The sequence below is a fragment of the Mytilus californianus genome, unplaced genomic scaffold, assembly GCF_021869535.1.
Source record: "Mytilus californianus isolate M0D057914Y unplaced genomic scaffold, xbMytCali1.0.p SCAF_2, whole genome shotgun sequence".
NCBI lineage: Eukaryota > Metazoa > Mollusca > Bivalvia > Mytilida > Mytilidae > Mytilus > Mytilus californianus.
Window position 1 is genome coordinate 42,586,781 of NW_026262668.1, and position 18,839 is coordinate 42,605,619.

Genomic DNA, 18,839 nt, shown 5'->3' on the forward strand with positions numbered 1-18,839 from the left:
AAACCTATAATATGTCAAATATTTAATTACAATCCAAATTCAGACCTGTATCAAGCTTGAATATTGTGTCCATTTTTGCCCCAACTGTTCATGGTTGGACCTCTGCGGGCGTATCCAGCTGCACTCAGCGAAGCAGTTTATTGTAGTTTCCGGACAATAACTTGTGTGTATGTGTATGGATCTCTCTGACATTGTACCACAAGGTTCCATATCACAAAGGGAAGGCTGGGATTGAGTTTGGGGATAATTGCCCCAAACTTGTAGGAATTAGGGGCCAAAAAAGGACAAAAAACAAGCATTTTTCTAGTTTCCAGACAATAACTTGTGTTTAAGTGTATGGATCTCTCAGAAATTGTACTACAAGGTTCCATACTACAAAGGGAAGGATGGGATTGAGTCTTGGGGGTAATTGCTCCAAGGGGGGTTTCCAAAGGTTTTTTTGGGGTGGGGGGATTTTTTTTCCAATTTTTTTAAGGAATTCAAATTTTTTTTCAAAAATTTTCAATATTTTGTGTCAGAAACCTTTATTATGTCAAAAATTTGATCACAATCAAAATTCAGACAGTATCAAACTTGAATATTGTATCCAAAGGAGTAGGTCCGGTAAAGGCCGATTTTGGCCTCAAAATTCAAGTTCATCTGATGAAAGATTTTGGACACTTTTTAAACACTGAAGCGTCTACTTCAGTCGATTCAATCAGTTTATGTGAAAGATTTGAACTGATTTAGTCATTAAAGATGCTCAAATTCAAGCTTCAATATGAAAAATCTATAAAATATGCCATAATATGTCACTTTTCAGATGGTTTTTATACGACCGCAAAAAATTTTAGCGGTCGTATATTGGTATGACGTCGTCGTCGTCGTCGTCTGGCGTCGTCCGGCGTCGTCTGAAGACACATTAGTTTTCGCACTCTAACTTTAGTTTAAGTGAATGGATCTCTATGAAATTTTACCATAAGGTACAATACCACAAAAGGAAGGTGGGGATTGATTTTGGGGGTTATGGTACCAACAGTTAAGGAATTAGGGGCCAAAAAGGGGCCAAAAATAAGCATTTTTGTAACTTCCAGACATAACTTGTGTGTTAGTGTATGAATCTCTCTGACATTGTACCACAAGGTTCCATATCACACAGGGAATGCTGGGACTGATTTTGGGGGTAATTGCCTCAGAATATTAGGAATTAGGGGCCAAAAAAGGGGCAAAAAACAAGCATTTTTCTAGTTTCATGACAATAACTTGTGTGTAAGTGTATGGATCTTTCTGAAATTGTACTACAAGGTTCCATATCACAAAGGGAAAGCTGGAATTGAGTTTGGAGGTAATTGCCCAAAATGTTTAGGAATAAGGGGCCAAAAATAAGCATTTTTCTAGTTTCCAGACAATAACTTGTGTTCAAGTGTATGGATCTCTCTGAAATTGTACCACAAGGTTCCATATCACACAGGGAATGCTGGGATTGATTTTGGGGGTAATTGCCTCAAAATTTTAGGAATTAGGGGCCAAAAAAGGGGCAAAAAACAAGCATTTTTCTAGTTTCATGACAATAACTTAATTGTGTGTAAGTGTATGGATCTTTCTGAAATTGTACTACAAGGTTCCATATCACAAAGGGAAAGCTGGAATTGAGTTTGGGGGTAATTGCCCAAAACGTTTAGGAATAAGGGGCCAAAAAGGGTGCAAAAATAAGCATTTTTCTAGTTTCCAGGCAATAACTTGTGTTCAAGTGTATGGATCTCTCTGAAATTGTACTGCAAGGTACCATACCACAAAGGGAAGGCTGGGATTGATTTTGGGGGTAATTGCCTAATCTAACCGTGTATTTAGATTCTTTATTTTTGGTCCCGTTTTCAAATTGGTCTACATTAAGGTCCAAAGGGTCCAAAATTAAATTTAGTTTGATTTTAACAAAAATTGAATTCTTGGGGTTCTTTGATATGCTGAATCTAAACATGAACTTAGTTTTTTGATTATGGGCCCAGTATTCAAGTTGGTCCAAATCGGGGTCCAAAATTAAACTTTGTTTGATTTCAACAAAAATTGAATATATGGGGTTCTTCGATATGCTGAATCTAACCATGTATTTAGATTTTTGATATTTGGGCCCGGTTATCAAATTGGTCCACATTGAGGTTTAAAGGGTCCAAAATTGAACTTTATTTGATTTCATCAAAAATTGAATTCTTGGGGTTCTTTGATATGCTGAATCTAACCATGTATTTAGATTTTGGATATTGGAATACCACAAAGGGATGGTGAGAATTGTCTTTGGGAGTTATGGCTCAAACCGTTAAGGAATAAGGTGCAAAAAAGGGGGGGGGGGGGGGGGGGAAAGGGTTTCCAGGTTAATGGACAATTACTTAAGTACAAAACATAATTTTAAAGGCAGTGTAAGGTTGGTAATTGAAACTCATTTGAATATCTCACCTAAACTGCTTTTAAGTTATGTATATTGGAAATTTGCCAAAAACTTTATTATTAATAAATTCCATTGGAAATTTGCCAATAACTTTAGTTTAATGAACTTCATTGGAAATTTGCCAATATAAAATGTTGCTGATGAAGCGTTTTTGTTTATCTCACCTAAACTGCTTTTAAATTATGTATATTGGAAATTTGCCAAAAACTTTATTATTAATAAATTCCATTGGAAATTTGCTAATAACTTTAGTTTAATAAACTTCATTGCATTTTTTCTAGTTTCCAGACAATAACTTGTATGTAAGTGTATGGATCTCTCTGAAATTGTACTGCAAGGTACCATACCACAAAGGGAAGGCTGGGATTGATTTTGGGGGTGATGAATCATAAGGGGGTTCACAAAATTGGGGGGGGGGGATTTTTTTTTTTTCATTTTTTTTCTTTTTTTCCTATTTTTTTTCTTTTAAAATTTTCTTTTCCATTTTGAGTTGGTTATTTCTGTTTTATATTTAAAAGCAAATAATAATGATATGGTAGGAGATACACACCAAACAGGATGTGTAAATTATTATATAATAAGTATTGTGCAATAGCAAGAAATTTTCAATTACACAGTATTGCACAATAGCAAGAAATCTTCAATTGCACAGTATTGCGCAATAGCAAGAAATCTTCAATTGCACAGTATTGTGCAATAGCAAGAAATATCCAATAGCACAATATTGCGCAAGAGCAAGAAATTGTCAATTGTACAGTATTGCGCAATAGCAAGAAATATTCAATTGCACAGTATTGTGCAAAAGAAGATACTTCATATAAATTGCTTATTTCTTGACCAATTTCAATTGGGTTTTATTCTTGAATTCTTGGGGTTCTTTAATATGCTGATTCTAACCGTGTATTAAGTTTTTGGATTTTGGGCCCCGTTTTTAAATTGGTCCACATTGAGTTCCAAAGGGTCCAAAATTAAACTTTGTTTGATTTCATCAAAAATTGAATTATTGGGGTTCTTTAATATGCTGATTCTAACCGTGTATTAAGTTTTTGGATTTTGGGCCCCGTTTTTAAATTGGTCCACATTGAGTTCCAAAGGGTCCAAAATTAAACTTTGTTTGATTTCATCAAAAATTGAATTATTTGGGTTCTTTGATATGCCGAATCTAACCGTGTATTTAGATTCTTAATTTTTGGTTCCGTTTTCAAATTGGTCTACATTAAGGTCCAAAGGGTCCAAAATTAAACTTTGTTTGATTTCATCAAAAATTGAATTATTGGGGTTCTTTGATATGCCGAATCTAACCGTGTATTTAGATTCTTAATTTTTGGTTCCGTTTACAAATTGGTCTACATTAAGGTCCAAAGGGTCCAAAATTAAACTTAGTTTGATTTTAACAAAATTTGAATTCTTAGGGTTCTTTGATATGCTGAATCTAAACATGTATTTAGATTTTTGATTATGGGCCCAGTTTTCAAGTTGGTCCAAATCGGGGTCCAAAATTAAACTTTGTTTGATTTCAACAAAAATTGAATATATGGGGTTCTTTGATATGCTGAATCTAACCATGTATTTAGATTTTTGATTTTTGGGCCCCATTATCAACTTTGTCCACATTGAGGTCAAAAGGGTCCAAAATTAAACTTTGTTTGATTTCATCAAAAATTGAATTCTTGGGGTTCTTTGATATGCTGAATCTAACCATGTATTTAGATTTTGGATATTGGACCATAATAGGTGAATTTCCAATTTAAAATTTTTAAGTTCTTAGACCACATTCATTCTGTGTCAGAAACCTATGCTGTGTCAAATATTTAATCACAATCCAAATTCAGAGCTGTATCAAGCTTGAATGTTGTGTCCATACTTGCCCCAACTGTTCAGGGTTCGACCTCTGCGGTCGTATCAAGCTGCACCCTGCGCAGCATTTTATTGTCAAATATGAAAGTGGCGGCATCCGTGTTCATTCTCAACCTTTATATATGTTATGTAGTATCATCAAATACAACTTACATTTAAATATTAAGAATGAACACAAATGCGGCCACTTCCATTTCAGATGGAAACTGTCTAAAAATTAACCAAAATGCAAAAATTTCGAAGATTTCAGTAATTTAGCATGACTTAATGATGCTAGTACCCGATACATGTGCATTGTATTGTCAAAAACAGCCCATATTTATGTAACAGAATTATTCTCCTTTCCAATAAGTAGCTAAAAATTTACATTTTAACAATTTTGTAAAACTGCTATATTTTGGGGCCAAAAAGGGGTCTTACTGGGCCTACTCCTTTGCCCCAACTGTTCAGGGTTGGACCACTGCGGTCGTATCAGGCTGCGCTCAGCGAAGCATTTTATTTTATACTAAATATTGTTCAACCACGTTTTATATATGGGGAAAATTACACACATGACCTCCTCAGCTCCTGCCAAAAGCGACGGTTTTAGAGAATTCGAACACTTAAATTCGGGCCAAGAGTTAACTCCCTTGAAACTGTATTGGATGTCCTTAAATGTCACTTGTAAACCCTAATTGTTGTGTAGACAAGGTATCAACTGATTGATTGTAAAACATGCACCTGTTGATCATTGGGTCAATTGTCACTATGGCCCTACACTGGCCTCTAGGTACAATTGAAAATTATAACCATAAAACTCATTTGGAAGTAGTGATTTATAAAAAAAAAAGTAGTGATATGTTTATTTTGTCAATTTCAGGTATATTATGGTTTATTTAGAAATATTAATGTTGTCTATTTCAGGATTTTGATGGTTTATAGATAATCTATTTGCAATGATTGACCTATTCAAGATCAAAGAAGACTTCTCCTTTATGGTTAAAGAGGCAGAGCCATGGACATTAACACAGTTTGTCATGTGGCTAGATTTGAAACTATCTGAGTTTAAAACCAAGGGATACATGGTGTTAGGTAATCTGTAATATTTACTTATTGTTGTCAGGTTATATACCATGTATACCTACATCTTAAAATGTGAATTGTTGCACAACATGCACAAAGGTTTGAGAATATATACATAAATACATTTGTATTCAAAATTCATCTTAACTATCATAGCTAGTACATTAGATTTGGAAATAGTAACACTGAAACAAATTTTGTTTAGAATCAAAACAAGAGAGTATAGAAATTATTTTTGTCACATATACATTGTACATTGAATAAGAATAAGGAAAGCAAATTTATACTGGCACTTCATATAAAAGTCAGTGTTCCAGCTAGGTCGTTTTCACAGGGCGGTCCGCCCGCCCTTTCCCGAGTGCCACCCTGTGCCCTTTTTACAGTTTGCAGGGCGCCCTGCCTTTTTATACGACCGCAAAAATTGAAAATTTTTTGGTCGCATATTGGTATGACGTTGGCGTCGTTGTCGTCGTCGTCGTCGTCGTCTGGCGTCGTCCGAAGACACATTGGTTTTCGCACTCTAACTTTAGTTTAAGTGAATGGATCTCCATGAAATTTTACCATAAGGTTCAATACCACGAAAGGAAGGTTGGGATTGATTTTGGGGGTTATGGTACCAACAGTTAAGGAATTAGGGGCCAAAAAGGGGCCAAAAATAAGCATTTTTGTAACTTCCAGACAATAACTTGTGTGTAAGTGTATGGATCTCTCTGACATTGTACCACAAGGTTCCATATCACAAAGGGAAGGCTGTAATTGATTTTGGGGGTAATTGCCTCAAAATTTTAGGAATAAGGGGCCAAAAAAGGGGCAAAAAACAAGCATTTTTCTAGTTTCATGACAATAACTTGTGTGTAAGTGTTTGGATATTTCTGAAATTGTACTACAAGGTTCCATATCACAAAGGGAAAGCTGGAATTGAGTTTGTGGGTAATTGCCCGAAACGTTTAGGAATAGGGGGCCAAAAAGGGGCCAAAAATAAGCATTTTTCTAGTTTCCAGACAATAACTTGTGTTCAAGTGTATGGATCTCTCTGAAATTGTACTGCAAGGTACCATACCACAAAGGGAAGGCTGGGATTGAGTTTGGGGGTGATGAATCATAAGGGGGTTCAAAAAATTTGGGGGGGGGGATTTTTTTTTTTTCTAATTTTCCATTTTAAGTTGGTTATTTCTGATTAATATTTAAAAGCAAATAATAATGATATGGTAGGAGATACACACCAAACAGGATGTGTAAATTATTATATAATAAGTATTGTGCAATAGCAAGAAATTTTCAATTGCACAGTATTGCACAATTGCAAGAAATCTTCAATTGCACAGTATTGCGCAATAGCAAGAAATCTTCAATTGCACAGTATTGCGCAATAGCAAGAAATATCCAATAGCACAATATTGCGCAATAGCAAGAAATTGTCAATTGTACAGTATTGCACAATAGCAAGAAATATTCAATTGCACAGTATTGTGCAAAAGAAGATACTTCGTATAAATTGCTTATTTCTTGATCAATTTCAATGGGGTTTTATTCTTGAATTCTTGGGGTTCTCAATATGCTGAATCTAACCAAGTATTAAGTTTTTGGATTTTGGGCCCCGTTTTTAAATTGGTCCACATTGAGGTCCAAAGGGTCCAAAATTTAACTTTGTCTGATTTCATCAAAAATTGAATTATTGGGGTTCTTTGATATGCCGAATCTAACTGTGTATTTAGATTCTTAATTTTTGGTTCCGTTTTCAAATTGGTCTACATTAAGGTCAAAAGGGTCCAAAATTAAACTTAGTTTGATTTTAACAAAAATTGAATTTTTAGGGTTCTTTGATATGCTGAATCTAAACATGTATTTAGATTTTTGATTATGGGCCCAGTTTTCAAGTTGGTCCAAATCGGGGTCCAAAATTAAACTTTGTTTGATTTCAACAAAAATTGAATATATGGGGTTCTTTGATATGCTGAATCTAACCATGTATTTAGATTTTTGATTTTTGGGCCCCATTATCAACTTTGTCCACATTGAGGTCAAAAGGGTCCAAAATTAAACTTTGTTTGATTTCATCAAAAATTTAATTCTTGGGGTTCTTTGATATGCTGAATCTAACCATGTATTTAGATTTTTTATTTGTGGACCCGCTATCAAATTGGTTCATATTGAGGGCAAAAGGGTCCAAAATTAAACTTTGTTTGATTTCATCAAAAATTGAATTATTGGGGTTCTTTGATATGCCAAATCTAACCGTGTATTTAGATTTTTAATTTTGGGTCCCGTTTTTAAATTGGTCTACATTAAGGTCCAAAGGGTCCAAAATTAAACTTAGTTTGATATTAACAAAAATTGAATTCTTGGGGTTCTTTGATATGCTGAATCTAAACATGTGTTTAGATTTTTGATTATGGGACCAGTTTTCAAGTTGGTCAAAGTTGGGGTCCAAAATTAAACTTTGTTTGATTTCAACAAAAATTGAATATATGGGGTTCTTTGATATGCTGAATCTAAACATGTATTTAGATTTTAGATTTTTGGCCCAGTTTTCAAGTTGGTCCAAATTGGGGTCCAAAATTAAACTTTGTTTGATTTCAACAAAAATTGAATATATGGGGTTCTTTGATATGCTGAATCTTACCATGTATTTAGATTTTTTATTTTGTGGGCCTGCTATCAAATTGGTTCATATTGAGGTCAAAAGGGTCCAAAATTAAACTTTGTTTGATTTCATCAAAAATTGAATTATTGGGGTTCTTTGATATGCCAAATCTAACCGTGTTTTTAGATTTTTAATTTTGGGTCCCGTTTTTTAAATTGGTCTACATTAAGGTCCAAAGGGTCCAAAATTAAACTTAGTTTGATTTCAACAAAAATTGAATTCTTGGGGTTCTTTGATATGCTGAATCTAAACATGTGTTTAGATTTTTGATTATGGGACCAGTTTTCAAGTTTGTCCAAGTTGGGGTCCAAAATTAAACTTTGTTTGATTTCAACAAAAATTGAATATATGGGGTTCTTTGATATGCTGAATCTAACCATGTATTTTGATTTTGGGCATTGGACCATAATAGGTAAATTAAAAAAATTGAAGTTCTTAGACCACATTCTTTCTGTGTCAGAAACCTATGCTGTGTCAAATATTTAATCACAATCCAAATTCAGAGCTGTATCAAGCTTGAATGTTGTGTCCATACTTGCCCCAACTGTTCAGGGTTCGACCTCTGCGGTCGTATCAAGCTGCGCCCAGCGAAGCATTTTATTTGAAGATCGATTGGTATATTATTTTGTTCGTATTGATATGATCAGCCAATTACGAAAATTTACCTGGAGACAAGTATATGACTTTGTTTACGACCCCAAGCTAATCAACGGTTACAACAGGTGTCATAATCTGTTGTTATAGGTAATCCGTTTATCGGATGGGTCATTTAATGATCATCAACATTAATTCATTCAAATAGAATCGGTCAGTCGGCATCTGTCTTTGAACTTGAAGAAATGTTCATACAACTTGGGCAATGTTTACCATAGTTTCATGGAGAAAACGTAATTGACAGAAAGTCGAAAACCATAATCAACTCGTTAAAAACATTGCTATTATTGTTTTCCGTGAAATAAATAGCAAATTAAGACGTATTTTTCAATGACTGCCTTCATTTTTTATACGAAAATAACAAAATCGGCCGCCATATTGTTGATCGTATTTACATCTTCTACGTACATGTACTGTTTATTATCCTCCAAAGAAGGAGCACACCCAAATAAAGAAAGATAACTCAATCTTATTTTTTCCTAGCATTGAGTAACCTACTAAGATACATGTATTATAAAATATGTCTTCATACTTCTGGCTTTAGAATTTATATGTTTAGGTGTTTTGAGTTATGGGAAAAGTTAAAGAGGGTCTTAGTAGCAGGGTTGGTAGGGTGCCTTGGTCATCTTTTTCTTTATTTTTTATTTTCAATCCAAATTTTCACTGTTCACTATATCCTAACATTGTGCATTTACAGCTGTTTTGTGCTGTATTGCCATTAAGCACAGAAAAGGTAGAAAGGTTAAACTTGTAAAGTGTGTCAGACCATAGAAACAGAATGAAGCAGGACATTTTTCAAACAATACTGCATATAAAGCTTAACTGTGCCAAGCAATGATTTAAAACTTGTGTGACAAGCTGCTTGACAAGTTTTCAGCCTAAAAAGTAGAAAGATAGTTTTTCTCTGGGCTTATGATGTTGTTCTTGTATATATAAAACCAGTGATTCAATGAACAAAAAATGTTTGATTATAATCTTTATTAAAACATGCCCTTTTCATATTATTATATCACGCATTAAATGCCCTTTTTCAGGATTGGCACCCTGCCCTTTTGAAATGTTAGCTGGAACACTGAAAAGATATTTGGGTCACAGTGTTTTCCGTAGGCATTAATTTCGGCAGCTATGCTTCCAGCTACATGAAAAATATTATCTGCTGTGTATATTTATTATTCATAATTGATAGACATGTAATTTGTAAACAAGACATGACAAGTGACAAACGCAAAAGCAAAAGGTGATCACGTGTTTTGAATCTCAACCAACTGACAATTGGCAACACATCACATGCTGGACATTTACAACCTCGTTCGTGATATATTTCTAGTGTCCCCATTTAAATGATAAATTAGGAAGGATAACAGCTCCTACATGTCTCCACGTTGAGTAAGTTTAAACATTTTCTCCTGGACACTGGAGGTTTGATATCGAGATTTAATCTTAAAAAACCTGATATTTAAAATATTTTAACACAAATATTGTGTTCTAAAGAAACATCAGAAAAAGGTGAAAATACAAATATAAATTATTTTCCTAACTGTTTAGGAATTAGGGGCCAAAAACAAGCATTTTTCTTGTTTTAGGACAATAACTTGTGTATAACATGTATAAGTGTATGGATCTCTATGAAATTTTACCACAAATTTTGTATCGTAATTCTGAATTCCTTTCGAAGTTTCCAATCAAATTATTGAGAAGGCAATCAAATTTTTCTTCAGAATTAGTTGGAGTTTACCTGTCCATTTAAATTTCTGCAAAGTGTACTGTCCCATTGAATAAATACAATAGCTACAATGTATTGTTCTTTTTTGAGTTCATTCAACAGGAACTTTAAATTTCTCGCAATCATGGCAATAATACATCCTGTTTACATTCAGAACCTAAAGATGCATGTTGCATTGTCGATTACCATATTACTATGGAATTTGTAATTTTAGGTCATTTTCCACTAAGTGGAGCCAGGCTTGGCATTGGAATTGTTACAAATGACAATTAATGAAAATATTCGTTATTCTATATATAATGAAATTAATATATTAAACAATATATCAGTCTATTCACTATTCCTTACTATGAAATTGTAGAATGAAATACTTTCGATCACAACAATGCATGGTTTTGTCCTGGTGAAAGTTCCTCCATTACTTGTCCTTGCATCACTATTTACAAAATCTGTAATCGAAATACAAAATGCAAAATTGAATAATTAAATATTCCAATAATGATGTCTGGATTGTCTGCTATCCAAACTAAAATGGAAAGTAGTTAAAGATTATTTTAAATCCATATTGACATAGGAAAGCATTTAATGATTCATGGAAGCAGTTATATTTGTCAATTAGTAAACAGGTCCTCCATTTGCAGTATGTTTCAATTTGCAATTAGCATTCTATATCATAGGTATGTATAATCCTCTTTAAAAAATGAAAAGGCATGCTATTGCAAACTGATCCAGTCACTTTTTCACATTAATTCCTGATTTAATTTGAATTATAATGAATGTTCATTTTTACTACAAAATGTATATATCAAATTTATGACAATGCATCCATTTAACTATCATACCTGTCAACTGGCCCATATTCTGCGGGTGACATCCGTAAATTTCACCTCTCACTCGGGATTTTTTTAATACCCGCCGGGTCGTTAAATAACCCGGAAATTCAGAAAATGACCAGTTTTCACCCGGATTCTTGAGCATTCAGACTTTTTAAGAATGAAATGATAGATTTCATAAGTGATTTTCCTTTGAAATACCAGCAAATTCTAATTCTTCCTTGACCATGTTGACAGGAAGTTCAACTAGCTGTGTTAACTGTCAAATAAAGTGACCCTTTAAGTGCATGCATATGGCTTCACTTGACAGCTTTGGTGTCAAACACACTGTTAATTAACACCAATTACCTTAGCTTAAGGCCATAAATGATTTGTGTATTTGGCCACAGACCACAATTAATTCCTCTATTAGTTCTTTATAACGTTTTGTCTCATTGAAAAAATTGCACCAAATCTTTTTGTCAAATCTTTTGTGTGTGTAATGTAGTCCAAAAATATATCCAACATTCAGAAAGATTGCACTTTTACATCTTACAAATTCAGCCAATACACATGCATACCCCTATGGACAAGTCAAGAAATGTTCCGAAAACTGTTATTACCTTTTTGCATCTGACCTAATCACTCTTTCCATATCAAAATCAGTTCAAATACAACATCCAAAAATTTATTTCAGCTCTCTTCTTTCATTTCCCCCCCCATAAAAACTAAGAAATGAATGAGAAAGGGAAAGAAAAAAATAAAGAACAAATACACTTTAATTAAAGGGAACTATATTCGTGGACAACAAAAAGCGGGGTCATTAATTGTGGTCTGTGGCCTATTTCAAAGTTGTTTTCCAAAAATTTCCAGTTACTCCCCCTTTGTTGCCACTATTCACAGTATACTACTTAAATTGATTTTTTTTTTGTGAAAAGATTAAATCTTAGGCAAATTTCAATGCAAATACATATCAGAATATTACTTAAATGATTTTTATGCCCCCGCCGTAGCGGTGGGGGCATTAAGTTTGACCCTTGTCCGTCTGTACGTCTGTACGTACTTACGTATGTCCCAAAATTGGTTTCTGTTCTCTAACTTGAGTTTGCCTCAACCAAATGTTATGAAACTTATACACAATGCTTATTACCACAAAACACAGATCGAGTTTGAATTTTGGTGGTGTCACTTTTACTGTTCTAGAGTTATGCCCCTTTATAAATTGAAAAATTGCAAAATTTTTAGTTTCCATTCTCTTACTTAAGTTTGCCTCAACCAAATGTTCTGAAACTTATGCACAATACTTACTACCACAAAACACATATCGATATTGAATTTTTGTGGCATCACTTTAACCGTTCTAGAGTTATGCCCTTTTATAAATGGAAAAATTGCAAAATTTTTAGTTTCTGTTCTCTAACTCAAGTTTGCCTCAACCAAATGTTATGAAACTTATACACAATGCTTATTACCACAAAACACAAATCAAGTTTGAATTTTGGTGGCGTCACTTTAAATGTTCTAGAGTTATGCCCCTTTATAAATGGAAAAATTGCAAAATTTTTATTTTCTTCTAAATATCAAGTAATTTTTATATGACCGCAAAAAATTTTTTCAGGTTGTATATTGGTATGACGGCGTCGTCGTCGTCGTCCGAAGACACATTGGTTTTCGCACTCTAACTTTAGTTAAAGTGAATGGATCTCTATGAAATTTTACCATAAGGTTCAATACCACAAAAGGAAGGTTGGGATTGATTTTGGGGGTTATGGTACCAACAGTTAAGGAATAAGGGGCCAAAAATAAGCATTTTTGTAACTTCCAGACATAACTTGTGTGTTAGTGTATGGATCTCTCTGACATTGTACCACAAGGTTCCATATCACAAAGGGAATGCTGGGATTTATTTTGGGGGTAATTGCCTCAAAATTTTAGGAATTAGGGGCCAAAAAAGGGGCAAAAAACAAGCATTTTTATAGTTTCATGACAATAACTTGTGTGTTAGTGTATGGATCTTTCTGAAATTGTACTACCAGGTTCCATATCACAAAGGAAAAGCTGGAATTGAGTTTGGGGGTAATTGCCCAAAACGTTTAGGAATAAGGGGCCAAAAATAAGCATTTTTCTAGTTTCCAGACAATAACTTGTGTTCAAGTGTATGGATCTCTCTGAAATTGTACTGCAAGGTACAATACCACAAAGGGAATGCTGGGATTTATTTTGGGGGTAATTGCCTCAAAATTTTAGGAATTAGGGGCCAAAAAAGGGGCAAAAAACAAGCATTTTTATAGTTTCATGACAATAACTTGTGTGTTAGTGTATGGATCTTTCTAAAATTGTTTTACCAGGTTCCATATCACAAAGGAAAAGCTGGAATTGAGTTTGGGGGTAATTGCCCAAAACGTTTAGGAATAAGGGGCCAAAAATAAGCATTTTTCTAGTTTCCAGACAATAACTTGTGTTCAAGTGTATGGATCTCTCTGAAATTGTACTGCAAGGTACAATACCACAATGGGAAGGCTGGGATTGATTTTGGGGGTAATTGCCTCAAAATTTTAGGAATTAGGGGCCAAAAAGGGGCAAAAAACAAGCATTTTTCTAGTTTCAGGACAATAACTTGTGTGTAAGTGTATGGATCTTTATGAAATTGTACTACAAGGTTCCATGTCACAAAGGGAAAGCTGGGTTTGAGTGTGGGGGTAATTGCCCAAAACGTTTAGGAATTTGAGGCCAAAAAACGAGCATTTTTCTAGTTTCCAGGTAATAACTTGTGTTCAAGTGTATGGATCTCTCTGAAATTGTACTGCAGGGTACCATACCACAAAGGGAAGGCTGGGATTGAGTTTGGGGGTGATGAATCATAAGGGGGTTCAAAAAATTGGGGGAGGGATTTTTTTTTCCTTTTTTTCCTTTTTTTTCTTTAAAATTTTCCATTTTAAATTGGTTATTTCTGATTTATATATAAAAGCAAATAATAATGATATGGTTTGAATAGGTAAATTAAAATTTTTTAAGTTCTTAAACCACATTCATTCTGTGTCAGAAACCTATGCTGTGTCAACAGTCAGGGGACTTATTGAAATAAGTGATTTTTAAATCACTAATTTAAGTAGCAAATTCAAAGTTTTGTCACAAATTGTGATTTTGTAGTTTTACCAAAATTTTAAACACATAGGTTTAGATAATATCTTTTCATTAGTAAAATTAAAAAAAATGAACTTTTTGTTTCTTTTAAGCAGCAAGGTTTATGCCTATGATGCAATCATTTAGCTGCAAATTCTATTTTAGTTGAAAAAATGCTATAAAAATGGCTTTACATAATGAACTGATACTTTCTTAACAGATTTTTCCCAGCAGTGGGAGTATTTTTCCTGTAAAATTCAAGGTTTCATCTTATAGATTATGTAATAAAATTCTACTGTTCGCGATCAAAATTTCACTGTTCGGGGGTGTTGAAATTAGTGGGGGTTATTAAAATAATGATACTTAAAGAAGTGATTTTTTGGAAGGAAATTGAGGTATGATACTTAAACAAGTGATTTTTATACGACCGCAAAAAAATTTTTGTGGTCGTATATTGGTATGACGTTGGCGTCGTCGTCGTCCGGCGTCGTCGTCGTCGTCGTCCGGCGTCGTCCGAAGACACATTGGTTTTCGCACTCTAACTTTAGTTTAAGTGAATGGATCTTTATGAAATTTTACCACAAGGTTCAATACCACAAAAGGAAGGTTGGGATTGATTTTGGGGGTTATGGTAATAACAGTAAAGGAATTAGGGGCCAAAAAGGGGCCAAAAATAAGCATTTTTGTAACTTCCAGACATAACTTGTGTGTTAGTGTATGGATCTCTCTGACATTGTACCACAAGGTTCCATATCACTAAAGGAATGCTGGGATTGATTTTGGGGGTAATTGCCTCAAAATTTTAGGAATTAGGGGCCAAAAAAGGGGCAAAAAACAAGCATTTTTCTAGTTTCATGACAATAACTTGTGTGTAAGTGTATGGATCTTTCTGAAATTGAACTACAAGGTTCCATATCACAAAGGGAAAGCTGGGTTTGAGTTTGGGGGTAATTGCCCTAAACGTTTAGGAATTTGGGGCCAAAAAGGGGCCAAAAAACACATTTTTTTCTAGTTTCCAGACAATAACTTGTGTTCAAGAGTATGGATCTCTCTGAAATTGTACTGCAAGGTACCATACCACAAAGGGAAGGCTGGGATTGAGTTTGGGGGTGATGAATCATAATGGGGGTTCATAAAATTTTTGGGGGGGATTTATTTTTTTTCCTTTTTTTTCTTTTTTTCCTTTTTTGTTTCTTTAAAAATTTTCCATTTAAAGTGGGTAATTTCTGATTTATATTTAAAATCAAATAATAATGATATGGTAGGAGATACACACCAAACAGGATGTGTAAATTATTATATAATAAGTATTGTGCAATAGCAAGAAATTTTCAATTGCACAGTATTGCACAATAGCAAGAAATCTTCAATTGCACAGTATTGCGCAATAGCAAGAAATCTTCAATTGCACAGTATTGCGCAATAGCAAGAAATATCCAATAGCACAATATTGCGCAATAGCAAGAAATTGTCAATTGTACAGTATTGCGCAATAGCAAGAAATATTTAATAGCACAGGATTGTGCAAAAGAAGATACTTCCTATAAATTGCTTATTTCTTGACCAATTTCAATGGGGTTTTATTCTTGATTTCATGGGGTTCTTTAATATGCTGAATCTAACCGTGTATTTAGTTTTTGGATTTTGGGCCCCGTTTTTAAATTGGTCCACATTGAGGTCCAAAGGGTCCAAAATTAAACTTTGTTTGATTTCATCAAAAATTGAATTATTGGGGTTCTTTGATATGCCGAAATCTAACTGTGTATTTAGATTCTTAAATTTTGGTTCCGTTTTCAAATTGGTCTACATTAAGGTCCAAAGGGTCCAAAATTAAACTTAGTTTGATTTTAACAAAAATTGAATTCTTAGGGTTCTTTGATATGCTGAATCTAAACATGTATTTAGATTTTTGATTATGGGCCCAGTTTTCAAGTTGGTCCAAATCGGGGTCCAAAATTAAACTTTGTTTGATTTCAACAAAAATTGAATATATGGGGTTCTTTGATATGCTGAATCTAACCATGTATTTAGATTTTTGATTTTTGGGCCCCGTTATCAACTTTGTCCACATTGAGGTCAAAAGGGTCCAAAATTAAACTTTGTTTGATTTCATCAAAAATTGAATTATTGGGGTTCTTTGATATGCCGAATCTAACCGTGTATTTAGATTCTTAATTTTTGGTTCCATTTTCAAATTGGTCTACATTAAGGTCCAAAGGGTCCAAAATTAAACTTAGTTTGATTTTAACAAAAATTGAATTCTTAGGGTTCTTTGATATGCTGAATCTAAACATGTATTTAGATTTTTGATTATGGGCCCAGTTTTCAAGTTGGTCCAAATCGGGGTCCAAAATTAAACTTTGTTTGATTTCAACAAAAATTGAATATATGGGGTTCTTTGATATGCTGAATCTAACCATGTATTTTGATTTTTGATTTTTGGGCCCCGTTATCAACTTTGTCCACATTGAGGTCAAAAGGGTCCAAAATTAAACTTTGTTTGATTTCATCAAAAATTGAATTCTTGGGGTTCTTTGATATGCTGAATCTAACCATGTATTTAGATTTTGGATATTGGACCATAATAGGTGAATGTCCAATTTAAAATTTTAAAGTTCTTAGACCACATTCAATCTGTGTTAGAAACCTATGCTGTGTCAAATATTTAATCACAATCCAAATCCAAAGCTGTATCAAGCTTGAATGTTGTGTCCATACTTCCCCCAACTGTTCAGGGTTCGACCTCTGTGGTCGTATCAAGCTGCGCCCTGCGGAGCATTTTATTATGTCATTATCCTAGATTTAGTACAAGTTCATCACCTGACACGACCCGGTCATCCTATCAACACAGATGTTGGTTCTGATAATTTTAGCAACATAATTAGTCCCTGGATCATTAATATTCTATATTTAAAGCTACAACAAAATTAAATCACTGAGTCTAGTGATTAATTTGTACTACTTAAATAGGTGATTATTAAAGAAAGACAACTCTTACTTCCAACCTTTATGGACATAATGTTACTCGAATCAGTGATTTAGAAAATCACTAATTTAAGTAAGTCCCCTGACTGGTCAAATATTTAATCACAATCCAAATTCAGTGTTGTATCAAGCTTGAATGTTGTGTCCATACTTGCCCCAACTGTTCAGTGTTCGACCTCTGCGGTCGTATCAAGCTGCGCCCAACGGAGCATTTTATTAAAATTGAAGTTATCTTCCTTTCTCCATGATTATAGTTGAATCAACAACAATCAATGCTTTATACAATGCAATGTTAAATTTTGACTTCCACTGATAAAACACAGATCAAGTTGAATTTGGGTAGTGTCACTTTAACCATTATTTAGTTATGCCCCTTTATAAATCGAAAGATTGCAAAATTTTTAGTTTCCATTCTGTAACTTAAGTTTGCCCCAACCAAACATTATGAAACCTATACACAATATTCATTACCACAAAACTAAGATCAAGTACAAATTTTTTGTTTCTGTTTTCTAACTTTAGTTTGCCTCAACCAAATGTTATGAAACTTATACACAATGCTTATTACTACATAATACAGATTAAGTACGAAATTTGGTACGGACACTTTTACCATTCTTGAGTTATGTCCCTTTATAAACATAAAAATTGCTGAATTTTTCGTTTCCGTTCTCTAACTTTAGTTTGTCTCAACCAAATGTTATAAAACTTATACACATCTGTTCTAGAGTTATGCGTGTTTACAAATAGAAAAATTGCTGAATTTTTAGTTTCTGTTCTCTACTTAAGTTAGCCCCAACCAAATGTTATGAGACTTATACACAGTGCTTATTACAACAAAACTCAGATCAAGTTCAACTTTGAGTAGCGTCACTTTTACTGTTCTTCAGTTATGTCCCTTTATAACTATATGATATGCAAGCGGGGGCATCATCTGTGTCCACATGTGGACACTATCCACATTTATTTCTATCTTAGAACAATCAAAATTTTAATATTTTGAAAATTATATTTTTCATCTTGACTTCCTTTAACTTCTTATCTACCACAGGTACCTTTACAGCTCACTACTACACATTGCTGATTAGTTAGCTACTGGTTAACTACCAGAGATAATTTGCAGTGAGAGAATTTTTCTCAAATTGTTAAGGCTGTGTTATGAGTACAATGTACTTTAATTAAATGTTTAATTAATCAGTATTTATTGTATATTAATTGAAAAATGAAATTAATACCAAATCAATTTCCTTCTTTTCCTTATCAAGCTTGAAAGCTGCCGTAAACGTACTTAAAAAGTTTTCAATTATTTGTCCATGTTTGGCTTCTTCATGCTCGGAAGACTCACAATCTTGTTCCGACAAACTAAATTATCCCTTCCTACATTTCCAATTTTGCTTTCTTATTGCATAAATCCTTCAAATTCTTCACTTTCGCTATACGATTTGAACAAAAAAGCCCATTCATCCGCCATTGTTTTAATCGCATTCCAAACTCGTGTAAAATTCATCATAATTAAATTTATAAACATACACTTTTTTCAGAAAAGGAATGTACAAG

At 33.7% G+C, this 18,839-nt stretch overlaps 1 protein-coding gene across 18 annotated transcripts in view; it reads left to right on the forward strand.

Moving 5' to 3' along the window:
* The window catches only part of LOC127729861 (uncharacterized protein DDB_G0280205-like), a 192,072-nt gene that overhangs the window by 24,818 nt on the left and 148,415 nt on the right, over positions 1–18,839 (forward strand). For all 18 annotated transcript variants that reach the window (XR_007994871.1, XR_007994870.1, XM_052237784.1 and 15 more), the window contains exon 2: positions 5,183–5,350. Coding sequence is in view for 16 of the 18 variants with exons in the window: in XM_052237784.1 (XP_052093744.1) it covers positions 5,215–5,350 (136 nt within the window). In the remaining 2 variants the exon portion in view is untranslated. The remainder of the gene's footprint in view (positions 1–5,182; positions 5,351–18,839) is intronic.